Source organism: Bufo bufo, chromosome 3, assembly GCF_905171765.1.
Source record: "Bufo bufo chromosome 3, aBufBuf1.1, whole genome shotgun sequence".
Classification (NCBI taxonomy): Eukaryota; Metazoa; Chordata; class Amphibia; order Anura; family Bufonidae; genus Bufo; species Bufo bufo.
Genome location: NC_053391.1, coordinates 124,145,235 through 124,167,718, shown reverse-complemented (window position 1 = coordinate 124,167,718; position 22,484 = coordinate 124,145,235). Strand labels below are relative to the sequence as shown.

The window sequence follows — 22,484 nt, the reverse complement described above, 5'->3', positions numbered from 1 at the left end:
ATGCAGTGTGACCCTGCCCGACCTGACATCTACTGAATTGAACTGACATAATGCCGTCAGAAGATGCAAGGTCAGACAGATACACAGCATGATAAATTATTATAATGTGGTCCTGTGAAGGCGCAGTCTCCATAACGGGAGATCACTCTTCCACACGGAGCATCCACAGTGGACACGCTCATCTGAAATTAGCGATGGTGATTATGTGGGGTTTTGACGTTAAAAGGGTTGGCCCATCTGAGGCATTGATGATATATCGCTACAATATGCCATCAGTGTCAGGCTACTTTCACACTCGCGGCAGAGGAATCCGGCAGGCAGTTCCGTCGCGGGAACTTCCTGCCGGATCTGTCAAAACGTAGGCAAACTGATGGCATTTGTAAGACTGATGAGGATCCTGATCAGTCTTACAAATGCATTGAAATGCCGGATCCGTCTTTCCGGTGTCATGCGGAAAAAACGGATCCAGCATTTATCTTTTTCGCATTTTTTTTCGGTCTGCGCATTCGCAGACTGGAAGGACGGATCCGGCATCAGTGATGGCCAGTTCGCATTGTTCGCCCGTCTGTGCCGCGAGCTGGTCTGAAACAAATGCGGTCAGCGGGAGCAGGCAGTTCCGAGAACAGCCCGATGAAGGCCCCCGGCGGCTGTTCTCGGAACTGCCTGCTCCCGGTGACTGCATTTGATTTCAGACCGGCTCGCGCACAGGCACAGGTAAGGACTTACCTGTGCCTCGCCGGACTTGTGAGAAAAGATGGCAGCCCGCATGTGTTCGCGGGCGAACAATGCGAACTGTCAATCACTGTCCGGCATTTTGGTATTTTGAATGCCAGATCTGGCACTAACACATTCCTATGGAAAAAAAATGCCGGATCCGGCATTCAGGCAAGTGTTCAGTTTTTTTGGCCGGAGATAAAACCACAGCATGCTGCGGTATTATCTCCGTCCTGAACAGTCAAAAAGACTGAACTGAAGACATCCTGATGCATCCTGAACGGATTGCTCTCCATTCAGAATGCATAGGGATAAAACTGATCAGTTCTTTTCCGGTATTGAGCCCCTAGGACGGAACTCTATGCCGGAGAAGAATAACATTAGTGTGAAAGTACCCTCAGACAGGTGTGGGTCCTTCTGTCTCCAGTATGGGGCCCCCTGAAGGAGAGCCTGCAGCGCATGCACAGAGAGCTCTCCATCCACTGCTATGGGAGTTCAGAGAGTATCTGAGTGAGTGAGCACGCTCGGCTGTTTTTGAAACTCCCATTTTGGTGAATGGAGGTTGGCTGCGCTTTCTCAGTGCGCTCTCCTTCACTCCGGGGGACCCATTCTTGAGATAGAAGGGACCCCCACCTATCTGACATTGATGGCATATCCTAGCGATATACCACCAGTGTCTGAGATGGGAGTACCACTTTAACACTAATGGCTTTCTTATATACTTTACTTCCATTTCTCATTTTCAAGCTTTATTTGCCATCAGGAAATGAAACCAGAGGCTGAAACCTCCTATAGACTTGTTTTTTCACACAGCTGAGGGTTTGCTATTATTGCGTCCAGACTATGTAATACGCTGAGCTAAATACATCATCATGAGTAGGGATGAGTGAACTTCTGTTTTCAAGTTCGGCGTACAAAGTTCGGGTTATCTAAGAATTCCATTATGGATTCCGCTACCACGGACCATAAGTTATGGTCCATGGTAGCGGAATCCATAACAGTATTCTTAGATAACCCGAACCTTGTACGCCAAAATTGAAAGCAGAAGTTCGCTTAGCACTAATCATGAGCACAAATCTCTTGCCCAGTTTGCTACAATGTATCGATCTAAGTAAAATACACAACATTATAAAGTTGCTTTTCATTGTTCTTTGTTGACAAACAGACTCCCCGTCCCCGACTATGGCTGAGTTCACATCACCGTTCAGCCTTTCCGTTCTCCTGCTCCATCATAGGAGCAGGAGAACGGAAAGGACGGATTCACGCACATAACTGAGCCGAACAGAGCCTACAGACCCCATAGACTATAATAGGGTCAGTTTTGGAGCGGAGACAAAAGTTGCGCATTCAGGACTTTTGTCTTTGCTTCAAAAATCTTCCTCTGAGCGGAAACCTAACGGACCCCATTATAGTCTATGAGGTCCGTAGGCTCCGTTCGGCTGAGTTATGTGAACTCAAACTATACTGTATCTGTGTAGCAGGGGTATGGGCCCGCAGCCCTTGCTTCTTGTTGGCACAGCTCATTGACTGTATTGTGTTTATCTTATATATGTAATTTTATGTTTCTTTATTTGTATTGTTTCCTATTCTGCTTTATATAGATGCAGTAGGGTCACTCCCCCCCCCCCCCCCCCTCTCCTCCTGTCTGATAGCCGTCCGCTGGTACTTGTTGTGGGGGCTGATGGGTTTATTGTTCTTGTTTCAGTGATTCTTAGGGGCCGTTCACACCACCGTATTGCAGTCCCGCACTTTCCGCCCTATGTTAGAAAGACCTATTCTTGTCTGCAAAAAAGGACAAGAATGGGACATTTTCTGTCTTTTTTTTGCAGGGCTGCAGAATGGACATACGGATGCAGACAGCTCACAGTCCACAAAAATGCGGATCGTATGCGGACTGATAATACACTCGTGTGAATGGACCCTAACTAAAAGCCTTTGCACCGTCTTCGCTAATTAGATATTGTTACCAGTGACCAGGGCTAGGTTTTGGGAGTGGTGATCTCCTCCTGATGTAATGAATGTTACCACTAGGGATTCCTCTCTTCTCTGGCTGTGCCAGGAATACCAGCCTGTATAGCGGGCAGGCCGCCGTCCTCGGGAATGTTTAGTTACAGCATATCCCCTGCACAGTTATGTAAATGGCTTGGCTAAGTTTTTTGGTGAATTGCAGGGGTTTTCTGGGAGTAGAATACTGATCAGTATTTGATCGGTGGGGGGTCTGACACCCGGGACCCCCTGCTGATCATCTGTTTGAAGAGGCTGTGGTGCTGTAGTCAGTGATGCAGCCTCTTAGGCCAGAGAGGCTACATTCAAATGAATGAGCCTGGACTATAGTGCCAAGCCCAGCCTCTATACAATGGCCTCTTCAAGCCGCTCATCGGCGGAGGATGCGGGAGTCAGATCCCTACTGATCAGATTTTAATGACCTAAATTGAGAAGAGGTCAATATTGTACTCCCGGAAAACCCCTTTAAAATGAGTGGGCATCCATTGTTGGTGGCACGTGTGGTCCTTGACATAGGCTGGACAGGGCTTCGTGCTTTAACTAATACAGAGGGGGTCCGAGCTTCACCCTCCTATGTTGACCAGACTTGCTTTCATAGGTCTTATGACAAGTAGTGACAAAGGGAACCCCTTTAATTCACACGGAATAAGGTGACAGGCCTCCTATTGTAGAACGATGAACATTTGGAAGAAGAGTTGGCGAGATCAAGGTTACCTTGAGTTTTCTGAGAACTGGTTATTGATTAGAGGAAAGTACTGCATATCATTGTGCGCCGTGTGTCACCGATCAATAAGACACGACGTGATGAGTATGCTATTGTGTGGTTGTCTGCCATTGGCGCCATCAACGGGGGTATCCCATGATAAACCTTTATCTCCTAGGATAGGGGATGAACGTGTGATCGCTGGGGGCCCCACCGTTGGAACCCCCGCTAATCACACAAAGACTTGACTGTTTCTGTAGGCCCCATAGACATTGACCTCTGCTCTGTTCAGGCTCTTCTTCACTGCTCTTGTGGAGGGGGCAGTGATCGTACATTTCTATGAATTTATTTGTTCTTTGACAGGAGTAATAGCAGAGGAATGGCGTAGAGCAGGGCTCTAAGAAAAGACGCTCCAGCATTATTTTTTAGGACGTATTTCAGAAATGCCGAGAGATTCCCTCTAAATGCAATTTTTTTTCTAAAATGTTCAATAGATTTTGTTATCCTGAAACAAAGTTGCAGTGTGTGAATTACTCCCTTCCGTGGTCGCACCTTTTTGTTTTGTTTTTAGAGGAAAAGGGTTGGGACAGAACTTTCTGTAACCTATCAAAATAGATTTCCTTGAACTTAGTTAGCAAAAATCAACTTCTGCTGCCGCTGCACTTTTTCATACGTTTATCTCATTTTTTTTTCCAGCCGAGTTGTGTTGCCTGTTTCCGTGGAGGAGGTAAGAACGTCTCCTACTAAATTACTAACGTAAAAAAATCCCTCTGCCCTGTCCGTGCTAGTACATGTGTAACGCCAAGTAAAGTGGTGTGGGTTGCCCGGCTCAGTCTGGTTACGATGGGAAGTGGGCAAAACTGAGCCCTGATCTCCAGTTTGAGGCCTCATGCAAACAACCATATAGTCAGCCCTCATCCAATCCGCATTTTTTACTAATCGAATGCAGACTTATTTATTTCTATGGGGCTTCAAAAAATGTGGACAACTCATGGATGTCACCTGTGTGCTGTCCGCATTTATGCGGCTGTGCTGCAGATTATAGAACATGTCTCATTCTTGTCCGTTTTTGGCCAAGAATAGGAATTTCTGCAATGGGCCCCGTGAAAAGTGCAGGCTGCACACAGACCGCATCCGTATTTTGCAGATTCCTGATTTGAAAACTGCAAAATGGATACGGTCGTGTGCAGCAGGCTTAGAAATGGAGGTGACCCGCGGGAGGTTTAACCCCTGGCTCATTTTGCGAGATTTCTTCTGGACTCAAAAGGGCAATCCCATGATTGATGTAAAAATGAAAATCAGACATATAGTACTTATATAGTACATGACCATCTCTTTCTAACCAACCTAGCACCAGCCCTGTACCCCCCATGGATCCAGAGATCTCCCCATTCATTGCTCTGCTAGATAGTCTTCAGGCTGGCAGCTCATGGGACGTGTCCTTTCTCAGGGGGGCATTTCCTTTCTGCTGCTGCTTTCTCCCTATCACCGCTCAGGATGCAGTTGAAGGATGGAACTGAGCAAGGTGGACAAAGAAAAAGGAAAGAGAACAAACAGCAGGTGGCGCTATACACATACATTTTATTCAGTAGCTCAGTGGCTATACTAAATTTTTAAAGGTCATCTATCAGCAGATTTGTATCTGGCTGACCTGTTACATGTGCGCTTGGCAGCTGAAGGCATCTGTGCTGGTCCCATGTTCATATGTGTCCGCATTGCTGAGAAAAATGATGTTTTAATATATGAAAATGAGCCTCTAGGAGCAATGGGGGCGTGGCCGTTACACCTAGAGGCTCAGCTCTCTCTGAAACAGCCGCACCCTCTGCACTTTGATTGACAGGGCCAGGCAGCGAAAACCTCATCACACCTGCTACTTTCACTCAAAGTGCAGAGGGTGCGGCAGTTAGAGAGAGAGCAGAGCCTCTAGGTGTAACAGTAACGCCCCCATTGCTCCTAGGGGCTCATTTACATATATTAAAACATCCTATTTCTCAGCAATGCTGACACGTATGAACACGGGACCAACACAGATGCCTTCAGCTACCAAGTGCACATGTAACAGGTCAGCCAGTTTCATAGGTACAAAATCTGCTGACAGATGCCCTTTAAAGGGGTTGTCTCATCATGGACAATGGGGGCATATCGCTAGGATATGCCCCCATTGTCTTATAGGTGCAGGTCCCACTGCTGGGACCCGCACCTATATCGAGAACAGAGCCCCGCAAGGTGGTGGCTGGAGGACTCCGGTCCGGCCACCACCAAGCCGACTCCCTATAGAAGTGAATGGGAGCATACCGCGCATGCGCGGACCCCGCTCCTATTCTTTTCTATGGGGATGACTGAAATAGCCGATCCAGCGCTCGGCTATTTACGCCGGCCCCATAGAAAATGAATGGAGGGTGGCTGCGCATGCGCAGTGCGCCCTCCTTCACTTGCGGGGCTCCGTTCTCGATATAGGTGCGGGTACCAGCGGTGGGACCCACACCTATAAGACAATAGGGGCATATCCTAGCGATATGCCCCCATTGTCCATGATGAGACAACCCCTTTAAGTATATGACATGACAACAAAAATATTCCAATCCAGGTTTCAAAACTGCTGAATATTTTTCGTGGAAGAGCCCCTTTTAATATTTTCAAGAAGTAGAGTGGTCGAGAATGAAAAATCAATCTTTTCTGTTCTTTATCTCTGTGACTACCAGTCATTGAACTCTCTGCTCGGTCTGGAATTTCCAACCTAGTGAGTAAACACTTACCGGTCTGCCGGTGGTCACACCCAGCACTTACATCCAACGCTCTGATGTTGCCTGTAAATACAGGTCTTCTGCTCCATGGTGCTCCGTGTCCTGCATTCTTCATGTAGGAAGACAGGAGGTTCCATAACAAAGGTCCAGTGAAGTGAAGCATGAAGTGTGCAGAGGAATTGTAAATCATTGATTAGCCATGGGTACTGTTTGTTAAAGGCGTCACAGCGATCAGTTGTATGGCAGGCGGTAAAGAGAAGCCTCGTCCCTGGTAATCTTTCTCTGACCACTCATAACCAAGTTTACTGTGGGACTTGTATTATTTCTGTAAAGTAGGTCAGCAGCAATCCATCTTGTGTCTAGTATTGGATATGTACAAACTTATTCTCTTATGTGAAAAGGACTTTAAAGTGATTAGACCACGAAGAATATCGTATTTTATTTAAAGGGAGTCTATCAGCAGTTTTGATCATGCTAAACTGTTGACAGCACTAGCTAGAGGCTGGGGAGAGCAGGACAGTCGGCTTTTATTATCAGGAGTAGTATGAATATGAAGTTTTATTCTGCCAGATTCGGCTCCTGGAGGCGGACTGGCGACTGCGTTTTTATTTTTTGTGTGGATTACACCCTTTGCAATGCAAGGGTGAGATCTGCGGAAAATCTGCATCAAATCCGCAACAAAAAGATATGCGGTTTCTGGTTCAGATTTAGTGCAGAAGCGCCCAGAAATCCGCATGAGAGTCTGGGTGCAAATTTTGTTTCCCAATCCGTACCCGTGCGCAGGTACATTTTTAAAGTATTGAATGTTTAACTTGGACAGATTTCTTTTTTTTTTTTTTTTCTTTTCTTACTTTGCTGCTTTTGGTCAGAGAATTGCTAGTGCATCTGATACAGAAATTTCCCAGGTTTTTAACTTGCAGAGAGTTGTTCTGCCTGGTCAGTATCCTGTAACCCTACAATACTTAATCGGCTCCTGGTGAATATCTTCTGCGTCCAGACATTTTTCGTTTTGCTCCAGCGTTCCTTTATATTTTATGAAGTTGTGGTTATGGCGCTGTGTCCCTCTGATCCTCAGGGCAGCCCTGGAAATGGGCGATGCCTGTGCGAGAAATGTTTCTGAAACCTCATTTAATAGTTTTCCGTAATTAGCCTCCTTGGTATCTCGGAGCACATACCCAGTGACTAATGCAAAGCTGCAAAGTCCAAAAGTACAAAACGGTTATTCACCATGAGTGTTATTTAACACTATAAGTCCTTCCCTCCGCCGCGCTGTTGAAGCTGATTAATTTCGTCTTAAGCTGTGAGATTGTCGCCATAAAAGAGCCTGTTATTATGAGGAATTTTTATTTTCTCTCTGATTCACAATACGTGACGCCTTGATGGTGACTCCAGACAAATGATTGAGTGGAGACCTAGTCACGTTAATTATCTGGGATACAGTTGATTTTTTTTATTTATTTTTTAATGCAAATTTGCTTTCAAATAGGGAAAACACACAACCCATACATTGTTATCTGCGTGGCACCCCCATCTGGTAATGTAACACTGTGCATGGGCTGAGAGCTATGATTGGAAGCAGTTCACATCCTGATCATACATGTTAAGGCCTCATGCACACAACCGTTGTTTTATTCCGTGTCCGTTGTGCCGTTTTTCGTGATTTTCTGCGGACCCTTACGCGGAAGACAAACGGTGCATTAGCCGAGTTTTCAACGGACCCATTGAAAGTCAATGGGTCCGTTGAAAACTCTGCTAATGCACCGTTTGTCATCCGCGTCCGTGATCCGTGGTTCCAGTCCGTCAAAAAAAAATAACCTGTCCTATTATTTTCGCGGAAAACGGTTCGCGGACCCATTCAAGTCAATGGGACTGCTAAAAAACACGGAGGTACACAAGATTGTCGTCCGCGTCCGTTTTTTTCCTATCATTTGCATGGCAAACCTGTCTTAGATTTTTTTTTACTTTCCTTCATGTCTGGTGATCCTCCAAAAATAAAGGAAGACACACGGAAACAAAAACTGAAACGGATCGCGGAACGGAACACAACGGTCGTGTGCATGAGGCCTAAGGGTACATCTTCATGGCAATTTCGGCAGCCATAGGAATGAATAGGGTCGTATGTTTTCTGCAACCGCATCACACAAATTGGAAAAATTCTAGCAGTGCCGCGGCCAAAATTGCTACGTGGCCATCTTTTATTGACTAAGACACTTGATGATATGACTCTCAATCATGTACAGAATGATATATATGACCCCCTCCCCGATACACATGCAGATTCTCGCTGAAAAGTTAGACAAACCCCATTCGGACCGGTCTCCTAAATGATCAGAGCCCTAGACCAAGACCATGAACCCAGACCCTTAAATGAAATGATTAGACATCCCATCCAGGTCAGTCTCCTAAATGACCAGATCCCATACCAAACGTCTTAAATGATCAGACCCCCAGACCAGACCGCTTAATGATCAGACCCCCAGACCAGACCGCTTAATGATCAGACCCCCAGACCAGACCGCTTAATGATCAGACCCCCAGACCAGACCGCTTAATGATCAGACCCCCAGACCGCTTAATGATCAGACCCCCAGACCAGACCGCTTAATGATCAGACCCCCAGACCAGACCGCTTAATGATCAGACCCCCAGACCAGACCGCTTAATGATCAGACCCCCAGACCAGACTGCTTAATGATCAGACCCCCAGACCAGACCGCTTAATGATCAGACCCCCAGACCAAACCGCTTAATGATCAGACCCCCAGACCAGACCGCTTAATGATCAGACCCCCAGACCAGACCGCTTAATGATCAGACCCCCAGACCAGACCGCTTAATGATCAGACCCCCAGACCAGACCGCTTAATGATCAGACCCCCAGACCAGACCGCTTAATGATCAGACCCCCAGACCAGACCGCTTAATGATCAGACCCCCAAATGTCTAAATGATCAGACCCCAAAACAGACCCCTTATGTGTTTTTTTTGTTTTGTTTTTTTTTAACATAAAGCCATCTTTTCAGTTCTCTAGACAACTTTCTTTGGGTTGTCATACATTAGTCGTCTTCACTTGCTGAATCTTACATTGTCCAGAGCCATGATGCTGTGTGCACCACCCACATAATATCCTAATGTTTTGTGCCAGCTGGCCCGGGTCCCCCTGAGATTAGAGGCCCTGTAACAGACACAATGGCTGCGTCACTGGATGGATGCTTTTTATTGAGGGCTGTAAATGGTAAATCTGTCTATTATAGGAGCTCTTTGCACAAAACTGCTACACTGTGTAATACGAAGTGCAGAGCCCCAGGGTGAGGTGCATGACATGGCAAAACAAATACCAAAGCTAGAATCCCTGTGTACTTCAGGCCCCATACTCAGACTGCATGACGCACAGCAGTGTGGTCTAACTTCTTAAAGGCGTTGTCCATTATATTTTTATTTGCCGAAACTGATGAAATAATAATCGTTTTTACACTCCCATTCTCTGGGCCCTCCGATCCAGTGCTGCCCTTTCGTCCTCTCCCCAGGATGCAGCCAGTAAGATGCTGTTGCGGCCGCTGGCCAATCACTGCTTTGTGTACTGATTTATATTTTGCTTAGGCCTCATGCACACGACCGTTGTTGTGTTCCGTTCCGCAAAATGGGGTTCCGTTGTTCCGTGATCCGTTTCCTTGTGTCTTCCTTTATTTTTGGAGGCTCACCAGACATGAAGGAAAGTAAAAAAAGTCTAAGTCAAGTGTGCCATGCAAAGGATAGGAAAAAAACGGACGCGGACACGTGGATGACAATCTTGTGTGGCTCCGCGTTTTTTCACGGTCCCATTGACTTGAATGGGTCCGCGAACCGTTTTCTGTGAAAAAAATAGGACAGGTTATATTTTTTTGACGGACTGGAACCACGGATCACTGACACGGATGACAAACGGTGCATTAGCCGAGTTTTCAACGGACCCATTGAAAGTCAATGGGTCCCCAGAAAATCACGAATAACGGAACAACGGACCCGGAATAAAACAACGGTCGTGTGTATGAGGCCTTATAAGCAGTTTTAGGTTCAAAATATAGTAACAAATAATAACATAAAATAATGCACATGTAATACACTCAGATATTTAAGTACTTTTCCTTATCTTCGGCTCTTCTGTGGTTTTGTTAACTTAAAGAAATGAAAAAACAAATCATTATAATGTGTTGCCTTAAATAACCCATTTTGTTATCCATGTCCCTAGGAGTCCAGTAAAGTTAAAGTGGTTTTCCTGGTGGAGAATATTGATGATCTATCCTCAGAGTAGGTCAGCAATAGGAGTCCGACTCCTGGCATCCTCACCGATCAGCGCTGAGCTTGGTATTGCAGTTCGGGCCCATTCACTTTGGATTGAGCTGCACCAAGGCCATGGGACTGATGATTGAACGTGACATCACTGGCCTAGAAAGAGGCTATCGTCAGGGTGCTGATCAAATACTGATGACCTATCCCGAGGATAGGACACCGATATTCTAGTCCTGGAAAACACCTTGAACCATTTAATGACTAGGCCTGAAAAGACCATAAGAACGAGACAAATCTTTTTTCACTTTTTCCTCTCTGCGTTTTATAGCACCCATTTAAATTTTTTCATGAGGCCTTGTTTTATGCAGGAAAAATATTAATATTATTTTTTGCCATTTTCGCCAAAAATTACTCTGTAATATATAAATATAGAAAAAAAAAAGCAATTTAGGTATTTCATTTTTATTTTTTATGCTGTTCAGGTTTCACACAAAACAACCTGATAACTAAATTCTTCAGGTTATTATGGTCGCGTAGATACCTAATGTTTATTTAATATTTGCACAACAAACTGTATTTTACACTAAATATTTGTTTTTTTTTGGTGGGGGATTTTTTTTTGTTTAATTTTATATTACATTATTTATTATTATTATTATTATTATTATTATTATTATTATTATTATTATTATTTTTTTATTTTTATTTTTTTATTCCACTATGGGATTACTATTTTCTGACTTTATTAGCATACTCCTATGTGCCCTAACAGCTACCTAACTGATCCTCAGGACTGACTGCAGATCACTCCCCCATCCCCGATTGGCTCACTAAGAGGGGGTATGGACCACGGCATGATTAAAGGGTTAACAGCTGAGATCGGAGCTTCCTCTGCAGTGGAGAGGATCGGAGTAGTTTTACTCGGTGGCAGCCCTCACTCCGGAGCTCACTGGGCCATGCAGTGATAGGAGGGCGCACCCTTTCTTCCTTCTGGCCACAGTGGTAATTAGGGGCCTCCTGTCTGATGGTAGTGGAGGTGCCCTTTGTGTAAGTGGTGATTTTGCGCATAGAGCTGGGGACATGGGCTGGTAGATGGCCGCTAGCACATCTGCAGTACCCAGGTCCCACAGCTCTCTGCGCTTTTATTGTGTTAAAAAAACGTTTTGAGTGATATGCAAATTAGCTGATATGAGTCCTGTAGCCGGAGATGAGTCAAGCGTCAAGGAGCCCAGCACCGCCCCGTGTCCTCCGAATCTCCTCCTTGCCGGCTGACGTCACAGAGCTGGAGCGCCGAAATCTCGCGATGCTCGAGCTAGCGCATGCATAGTTCGTTCCCTGTGCTGATGCCAGCACAGGGAATGAACATGATGCCGACACTGCGCATGCGCTAGATCGCGCATCGCGAGATTTCGGCGCTCCAGCTCTGTGACGTCAGCCGGCAAGGAGGAGATTCGGAGGACGCGGGGCGGTGCTGGGCTCCTTGACGCTTGACTCATCTCCGGCTACAGGACTCATATCAGCTAATTTGCATATCACTCAAAACGTTTTTTTAACACAATAAAAGCGCAGAGAGCTGTGGGACCTGGGTACTGCAGATGTGCTAGCGGCCATCTAGCAGCCCATGTCCCCAGCTCTATGCGCAAAATCATGGTGACAGGTTCGCTTTAAGTGTTCCGCTTGTTGTGTTTTGTATTTCCCACCCCTGGTTGTTTACTAGGCCTCAGCGAGACACTGGTTCCTTCACCAGGGAAGGAACAGGTTGTCTCTGCCCTGTCATTACCTTTAGGGCATCTGAGGGTCACCGGGGTTTTCTAGGTTCCTGTGTATGGGCATCTCTACCATCGAGAGGTGCCCATATGGATAGGAGTTAGGGCCAGGAGCAGGGTTTTATATGTGGTGATCCTTTTCCTTCCATAGCGTGAGGCCTAGTGTCTTTCCCCTTCCTTCTTGTTGTCTTTTGGTGTTCTCCCCTACTACATCCGTGACACTTCCGTGCAAAAACCACGGATGTGTGAATACACACGTTACAATAAATGTATATGTGTGCTGTCTGTAGAGAACACAGACAGAACTTATCTGTGATTCACTGATGTGTGAATAAGGCCTAAAAGGGATGTCCCGCAAAAAATATTTGCATGTAATTAAGTTTAGTAGCATTTAGCATAACCACAGAGTTAGTCAATAAATTGTATCTGTATAGCGCCACCTGCTGTTTGTTCTTATCCTTATTTCTCTATCCACCTCACGTAGGCTACTTTCAGCTGGATCCGTCATGGATCAGTAAAAACGCTTCCGTTCTGATAATACAACAGTCTGCATCCGTTATGAACGGATCCGGTTGTATTATCTCTGAAATAGCCATGACTGATCATCATGATTTCCGTTGAAAGTCAATGGGGGACGTTTTCTATTGTGTCCGAGAAAATCCGTCTTGCTCCGCACCACATTGCGGACAGACGAACGCTGCTTGCAGCGTTATTCTGTCCGCCATGGGGATGCAACCAAACGGAACGGAAGGCATTCTGGTGCACTCCGTTTCGTTCAGTTCAGTTTTGTCCCCCTTGAGAATGAATGGGGACAAAACTGAAGCGTTTTCCTCCACTATTGAGATCCTATGACTGATCTCAATAGCGGAAAGGGAAAACGCTAGTGTGAAAGTAGTCTAAGGTGGATGCACATGCTCTGTTCCATCCTTGGAACTACCACCAGCCATATCTACTGTTAGAAGCTGTGACAGTTACAGGGAGAGAGCTGAAGAAGAAAGGACACGCTCCCTGAGAGGCCCCGCCACCTGACCTGTGATATGGAGAGAGTGGCAGCAGAAAGACCATGCCTCCGAAGAAAGGACACACCCCTGAGCTGCTATTTTTGAAATAAATCTAGCGGAGCAATTAATGGGGAGATCTCTGGATCCATGTGAGGTACAGGGCTGGTTCTAGCTTTGCCAGAAAGAGATTTTCATATACTATATGATGAATTTAATTTTTTTACATTAATCATAGTAAAACCCCTTTAATTGAATATGACACAGTTTGGTCTGTTAGAGAGACTGTGGTCACTGAGGCAGGAAGTGATGTCATTTGATTGACAGATGCAGACAGGAGGACATTACTGCATGCATGGTGCGCTCGCCATTCACTTCTATGGCACTTCCAAAATAGTTAAGCATGCTAAAAAAAACTAAAAACACACAAAAAATGCATGCAGTTTTTGCAACAACGTATTTGTTTTCTTCCAGCAAAGTGGGAGCAGACTTAAATTACATTAAGGTAACTCTATTTTTCAATTGGTCTTTATTAAAAATATAGAGCCCTTTTTTCGGTACATAACTGAGATGCTCTAGTAGCAGCCTCTGGATTTTCTCTTTTCCGTCAGACAGGGAGCTGACGGGCTCATTATATCTGCTCTCTGACCTTATAAACTCCTCAGTTCTTATCTTACGGATAAGGCCTCATGCACACGAACGTTGTTTTGGTCCGCATCCGAGTCGCAATTTTTGCGGCTTGGATGTGGACCCATTCACTTCAATGGGGCTGCAAAATATGCGGACAGCACTCCGTGTGCTGTCCGCATTCTGTGGTCCGCAAAAAAAATATAACCTGTCCTATTCTTGTCCGTTTTGCGGAGAAGAATAGGCAATTATAGTAATGGCTGTCCGTGCCGTTCCGCAAAACACACAACGGTCGTGTGCATGAGGCCTAAGAATGTGGCTTAAATAAGTGTTTATGACCTTTCAGTCGTTTAGAAATAAGGTTTATTGGGCACAAAGTGAATGTACCAGTCGCACAGCTCGAAAAACAGTTAACTCTTTGCGACAGAACAGCTTTTTAATAAAGGCCAATTGAAAATATGATTTTAAGCCAAAAATTGCCTGCAAAGGCTACATGCACATGACCATATGTGTTTTGCAGTCTGCACATCCGTATGCCATCCGTTTATTTATTTTTTATTTTTTGCGGATCGATTGTAACAATGCCTAAAACGGACAAGAATAGGACATGTTCTATTTATTCCTTTTTTGCTGGGCTACTGAACGGACATACTGATGCGGACAGCACACGGTGTGCTGTCCGCATTTTTTGCAGACCCATTGAAATGAATGTGTCCGCATCCTATCTGCGAAAAAAACCCCGGAACGGACATGGAAACAAACAGCGTTCGTGTGCATGTAGCCAAAGGTGTACATAGCCTTTTAAGGTTGTTGCAAAAACCGCATGCATTTTTGAGAGTTTTTTTGCCGTACAAAAACGCAGGACGACCGCGACGTGTAGCAGGACCCTAAGGCCCCTTTCACACGAGCGAGTTTTCCTCGCGTATGCGTTGCGGGAGGTGAACGCACAGCATCCGCACAGAATCCTGACCCATTCATTTCTATGGGGCTGTTCACATGAGCGGTGATTTTCACGCATCACTTGTGCGTTGCGTGAAAATCGCAGCATGCTCCTCTTTGTGCGTTTTTCACGTAACGCAAGCCTCATAGAAATGAATGGGGTTGTGTGAAAATCGCAAGCAAGTGCGGATGCGGTGCGATTTTCACGCATGGTTGCTAGGAGACGATCGGGATGGAGACCCGATCATTATTATTTTCCCTTATAACATGGTTATAAGGGAAAATAATAGCATTCTGAATACAGAATGCTAAGTAAAACAGCGCTGGAGGGGTTAAAAAAAAAAACTCACCTTAGTCCACTTGTTCGCGCAGCCCGGCATCTGCTTCTGTCCCCTTTACTGAATAGGACCTGTGGTGAGCATTAATTATAGGTCAAGGACCTTTGATGACGTCACTCCGGTCATCACATGATCTTTTACCATGGTGAATCACCATGGTAAAAGATCATGTGATGACCAGAGTGACGTCATCAAAGGTCCTTGACCTATAATTAATGCTCACCACAGGTCCTATTCAGTAAAGGGGACAGAAGCAGATGCCGGCATCGCGATCAAATGGACTAAGGTGAGTTAAATGATTTTTTATTTATTTTTTAACCCCTCCAGCGCTGTTTTACTTAGCATTCTGTATTCAGAATGCTATTATTTTCCCTTATAACCATGTTATAAGGGAAAATAATACAATCTACAGAACACCGATCCCAAGCCCGAACTTCTGTGAAGAAGTTCGGGTTTGGGTACCAAACATGTGCGATTTTTCTCACGTGAGTGCAAAACGCATTGCAATGTTTTGCACTCGCGCGGAAAAATCACGGGTGTTCCCGCAACGCACCCGCACATTTTCCCGCAACGCTCGTGTGAAAGAGGCCTTACAGTTAGGAGACTTCTCTGCTATAGTTAATAGAAAATGCAAATGTAGAATGCGGAATTAAGAAAATTCTAGTCGTATAATGGAAACCTTTGTTTACCGTCATTCACAAAGTGTTCGGAGCCAATGTTCACATTATAAAAGCCAGGGCAAAATGTCTTCATTTCTGTTTGGGAAAATATTTAGCTGTTGAAATAAATTTGGACAACTTGCTTGGGAAGACTTCTGAAATCTTGTGGAACTTTGTTTCTCATTTGGCTACACTTGTGAGGAGCTTCCTTTTGTATTTATAGCAGTACAGGGGTTTTTTTTTCTTCTTTTTTTGTGTATTGGGGGAGGGAAGAAAACGTGACATTTTGCTAGCACCCCACCCTAAAAAAGAAAAAAGAAAACTTTAAAGTCGTTGCCTTGTATTCATCTTTTCTTCAGTCGTGGCCAGTTTTCCAGTCTCAGCCACACCACCAAGCTTCAATGTGGGACTGGTATTCATGGGGTGATGGTATGTGGTGGTACTGCACGACACGTAGCATTTCCCATGATTGCCGGAAAATTCACTTTTGGGGTAAATGCAGGATTTATGTGCAGGGAAATCCGTGTGGTCAAATCTGCATCAATTGGTGCGGATTTTCCTCTCCCCATTGAAGTGAATGGAGAAAATCCGGCCAGTAAAAATAAAATAAATGGACATGCTGCGGATTTTAAAATCCGGACGAAAAAAAAATCTGCATTGTGTGCACGAGAATTTCAAATACAATGTACATGACCTAGGTCCTAGGATGTGGAATCTTCTGCACGCAAATCCGTACTGAAAATCCACACGTAATCCCGATCCTGTGCATTTACCCTTGGTCTCCTCTGACCATAGGACCTTCTTCCATATGTTGGGGAGTCTGCCACAGTGTGTTTTTAGGTTCCTGATTGAGAGGGTCCTGTATAGTCTTCTTTCCTGGCCCTGTAAATCAAAGAAGGAAAGGGTGGGGCTTGCAGAGGAAGCAGGAGCAGCTATGGTACATGGAGTGGCTTGGGACCACCCTGTGTGCACTTAAAGGGGTTGTGTCACTTCAGAAAAATAGCATTTATCATGTAGAGAAAGTTAATACAAGGCGCTTACTAATGTATTGCGATTATCCATATTGCTTCCTTTGCTGGCTGGATTCATTTTTCCATCACATTATACACTCCTCGTTTCTGTAATTACGACCGCCCCTGTAATCCATCGGGGGAAGGGGGGGTCGTGCTTGCACACTATAGGAAAAAGCACTAGCCTATGTGAGCTCCCACAGTCCGGGCCACTAGAGAGGCCGGCACATTTTCCTATAGTGTGCAAGCGCGGCCACCGATGATGGCTTGCAGGGTGGTCTGTAACCATGGAAACGAGGAGTGTATGATGTGGTGGAAAAATGAATCCAGCCAGCAAAGGAGGCAATATGGACAATCACAGTACATTAGTAAGTGCCTTGTATTAATGTCTACATGATAAATGCCACTTGCTGAAGTGACACAACCCCTTTAACTGCTAAGTGGAAGGTATCATTACATCCAGCTGAGCTAGCCCTTCCTGGCATTGTGCTTGGTTTGAAGCCACCTTCAGTATTTTTCATCAGGCCAAAACACATAAAGGCATAAAGCTTTCCATGATACTTTTTTCTCTGTAGGTTCCAGTCCTGGTTTTGGCCTAACTGTGAATTTCCTGGGCACAGATTCCCTTTAAAGAGGTATTTTGTGAATAGAATATTGATGGCCTATCCTTAGAAAAATGAGTCAGCATCAGATTGTTGAAGGATCCGACACTCTGCACCACAAATGATCACCTGTTTGAAGAGGCTGCGATGCTCCAGTGAATACTGCGGCCTCCTCACAGCACAGCGCCGTACATTGCATAGTGGCTGTGCTTGGTACTGCAGCTCTGCCCCATTCACTTGAAAAGGACTGAGGTGCACCTAGGCCTCGTGACCGATCTAGGAAGAGGCAGCAGCACTCACACGAGCTCTGTGACCACTTCAAACAGCTGATCCGCAGAGGGGCCGGAGATCAGACCCTCATCGATCAGATATCGATGACCTATCCTGAGGATAGACCATCAATATTCTACCCCCAGAAACAACCCCCCCCCCTCCCACTAAGCAATGGCCTTTCTCCCTAGCCCCACTGGAGAGTACGGCTTGTAGTGGTGCGATGGACACACATCTCCATGTGAGCTCCTTCAGTGTTATCATAGGTGACTCTCTGATGAATGCCCTCGTTACCCGCTCTGAGTTTCAGCGGGCGGCCTTCTCTTGTTGGTTCTATAGTTATGCCTTATTTTTTATATTGGTATGATGTATTTAATCATGCTCTGCGGGATGTTCAAGGTTTGGTATTTTTTTTTTTTTTGTATTTTTGGATATATATTTTTTTTATAACCCAACCCTGATCTACACTTCTCCACAACATGGTCTCTGACCTGCTTGGAGGCTCCTTGGTCTTCTTGTTGATGCTTAGTTGTATTACAGACTCGGAGGCCTTTCAAAGCCATTATATTTATACTCGGGTCATGTGACACTTTGATCGCACACCGGATGACCTTATGTACTAACAAAAAAAAAACGGAAAATGCGTCTGATCAGAAAGAGGGTAAATGGGCCTGATCTTAAACTGGTTAAACAAGATAATATTTTTTTTTCATTCTACTGTAACTATGTGAGCTATTTTGTCAGGTCCATTACATCAAATCTAAATTAATATAATTTTTAATTCCAGGTTGTAATACAACAAAACAGTAAATACACCAAGGGAGGGGGGCGGGGGTGAATATTTTCGCAAGGCACTTAATTTGCTGAGCTGCTCAGACCCGTTTTGTTTCACAATAGAAAGAGACGCATCCTTGTTAAAACGAAGTGCAACTTATGACCTAATGGACGGGAGATCTAAGGAAGGCTTGGCAATTCCTTTATAGGGTTTTTCCGAAACCTTTACACTGACGACCTACCCTTGCTGTGGGTCCGATACCTGGGAATCCCGCCGATCAGCTGTCTGTGAAGGTGCCAGCGCTCACAGTAGTGTCACCACCTTCTTTCCGCTCACCAAGCACAGAGCCGTACGTTGTTACAAGCTCACCCCTTTGATATAGTGCCATACCGTACCGGTTACAGACGTCCTGGCTGAAGAGACTATAAATTCACACGAAACCTAGAGATCGCGGCAGTCAGCAGTCTGCGAGAGTTCTAGTCTGCAGAATTTCCTGTTTGCTCCATCTTCTAGATACTTCCTCCTCGTTCTTCCATTTTTGAGATCCAGGACTTCACAGGGGGAAGGAGTTTAGCGCGCCTGCTTTCCCACAGCAGCCACATACTATCCTGTTAGACTTGTCACCGGCTTCCTTCTTCAGGATAAATTCACACGACCGTATGTATTTCGCAATCTGCAAAAGACGGCTCCGCAAAAATATGGTTAACGTCCGTGTTTTTGTCGGACTCTTTGTTGCAATGTCTATTCTTGTCCATTTTGCGGACATGTTTTTTTTTTTTTGCAGGACTGCCTAATGGACGTACGGGGTGTGGACAGCACACAGTGTACTGTCTGCGTTTTTGGCAGCCCGATTTGAAATGAATGTGTCTGCATCCAACCTGCGAAAAATGCAGATCGGATGCGGACCAAAAATATGGTCGTGTGAAGGCACAGGTGTGACTATGGGAGCCACATAGACGCCCTGACAGTCACGTGGAGAGGGGTTGGCACCTGCCGCTGATCGGGCCGCCAAAGACAGTTCTACAAAATGGCTAGCTTTGGTGCAGCTTCCTAAAGTTGGAGTACAGACTGCTGCACTAATACGTGAAATACTAAGCAACCCACTGACCTCTTCTCTGTGCTAGAGCTTGTGAGATTGAGGAAGGAAATAGCTGGACTCCTGCTGATGGCTGCTCCTCGCTGTCCTTTTATCATTGTCACGTATGTACGGCGGTTTTATATCACAACCGGCGTACTAAATCCCTCTCTTCTAGAACAACAGTGTTTTTCAAGACTCTTCTCTTTTCGTGTCTATAATAGCAACCGAACAACAGATGTCAGAGGCACAGGGATGAGGTTACTGTAATCCTCATAGCTTAAAACAATGGCCACAGAAAGAAGTATTTAGAGAGGACCTGTCGCCTCTCCTGACATGTCTGTTTCTGTAACCACCTGCATTCCCCATGTAAAAACAATGCTGGAGCATCTATTCTTATGACTTTCCTGCTAGAAGTTCTGAATTAATTACTAACAGTTTGCACTGAAGGTTCAGATGGGTGCTACCAGTTTGGGGGGGGGGGGGGGGGTGAAACTGGCAGCACTGATTGGAAAGTGTCCGACTGTGGTAACACCCATCTGGACCTTCATTGCAAACTGCTAGTAATTCATTCATAACTTCTAGCCGGAATAATAAAGGAATGGCACAACATGGAGTCATAAGAATAGATGCTGCAGATTGTTATTACATGGGGAATGAACGTGGTTACTAAAACGGACATGTCAGGTGAGGTTACGTGAAATGAAGTAAAAAAAAACAGTCCTACTGCACACAAACATATCCGTTTTGCTGTCCACAAATTGCAGATCCACAAAACGCAGATACCAGCCAAGTGCATGCTGCCATGCGGATCGGATGCGGCCCGAACATACGGTCTTGTGCATGAGGCCTAAAACAACAGGGGGCGATATTCACCTTGCTACTCCCTTTCTGATGCTTATCTGGTCCACTGCTTTTCACTCTTCTTCCTGCTTTACCGATGACAGGTCAACATGGCAGCTGTCACTGGCTGTAGCAGTGACCTCAGTGGTGTCCACCCGCCACTGCCACCACCAATGATTGGCTGCAGTGGTCAGGTCATGTGAACATGTCACCGCTTGCTCAGCAAGACCAGAGAGTATCTACACCAGAGTGGAAAAGGATTGTTATTACTCCTTCTATTATTTTACACCATGGTGAACGATTTTCTACAATGTCATGGGGCTGGACACCCCCTTTAATATACAGCTTTTCTAAATCCTCCTCCTTCCTAACCATAGCATGCTGCCAGTTACTCGCCCCAGAGGGAGTCCTGTATTCTCCTGCCAGCTAGACACCGTGGCAAAGTTGTAATAAGGAAAAACATGACTCGCGGCTCCAGTAAACCGATGGCGGCACAGATGTCGTGTCCTGAATAAGGAGATGGTCGTTCAGTAATGACAGCTCTGCGCTAACCCGAGAGACCGCCGTTGCTGTGATTCCCTCGCCTCCATGTCTCAGCTCACATGTTTTCAAGCAATTTCAACACATAGTAACCATCCAAACAATACCAACCTATTATACACTATACAATACCCACACATATTATACAATACCAACCTATTATATATTATACAATACCAACACATATTATACAATACCAACCTATTATATAATATACAATACCAACCTATTATATAATATACAATACCAACCTATTATATAATATACAATACCAACCCATATTATACAATATACAATACCAACCCATATTATATAATATACAATACCAACCTATTATACACTATACAATACCAACCCATATTATACAATACCAACCCATATTATACAATATACAATATCAACCTATTATACAATATACAATACCAACCTATTATATAATATACAATACCAACCCATATTATACAATACCAACCCATATTATACAATATACAATACCAACCCATAATATACAATATACAATACCAACACATATTATACAATACCAACCTATTAAGCCGGGCATTAATTCCATGAGAAGCAGAAATAGTCGCCCTGCAAGATCCCACATAAATCTGCACCTTACTTGGCTACGTACAACCTTTGCATTGTGATCAGTGGGATTGCACACCTGCCGTGGACGCTGCATCTTGATTTTAAAAGGGGTTTCCAATGCCTAACACATTCTCCCCCAATGCCCGGGCACCCGCGTCACTTATAGATTATACCTACCCTGCTCCCGGATCGCCGCACGGCTGTCGTTGCATCTCCTGCCTCACCCGCGATGCTAGGGAGGCTCGTCCCTGTCGCGTCCTGCTATTGGCTGCTCCCCCTGGGGAGCGGGGTAAGTATGATCTATATGAGGGGTCCGGGCATTGGGAGGCATGTTTTAGACACTGGATAACCCCAGTGTTAGCCTTTAGTATTAGTTCTATAAGTGACAGACTCTCTTTAAATGGGTGCAAATGGTTTACTCAAGAGAGCTTTTCATTTGATATTGGATGTAAACATTTGACACTTTGTATATGGAAAGTCTAATATCACTTGCTTATAGGTAAAGAAAATACCAAGGACCTGGATGAGATATTATAGGGAGACCAGCCAGGCGGATATTTGCTTAGTGTTAACGTAAACCTCCTGCATTTCCAAGAACAGAACACGTGGTGAACATAGCCTGATCTGATCTGTTTTCGGCGGGGCTATACATAGTGCTTGATAATCGTTTCTGTATTTCTTTATAAGACCATGCGTCTGGGATAATCCTCTCTGCTTAAACCACCAGCATTTGTATGGTCTCGCCTACGGTACATGTATTACTGGAATCAGTACCTGGCAGATCAGCAGCAGAGAAATCAAATTTCCTGTATCCGCGCCTCCTCTGCCACCAGTGCAAACTGTACACAGAAAGAACAAAGGTGGCAACTGCTACATTGTCACCGTCTCCCTGCTTTCCCTATTTACTAAATACAGGCACTGTCACAAAGGAGTAGGATATTTGACCACATAGGCCAATTTTCAACATCACTCATATAGCAGAATGTAACACTGTGAACCCTTCCTCTTCAAAATGAT

The 22,484-nt window shown here is 45.0% G+C and overlaps 1 protein-coding gene across 1 annotated transcript in view; it reads left to right on the top strand.

The window, feature by feature from the left end:
* The window catches only part of PITPNA (phosphatidylinositol transfer protein alpha), an 83,765-nt gene that overhangs the window by 4,395 nt on the left and 56,886 nt on the right, over positions 1 to 22,484 (top strand). The window contains exon 2 of the mRNA XM_040423544.1: positions 4,118 to 4,148. Within this exon, the coding sequence (XP_040279478.1) occupies positions 4,118 to 4,148 (31 nt within the window). The remainder of the gene's footprint in view (positions 1 to 4,117; positions 4,149 to 22,484) is intronic.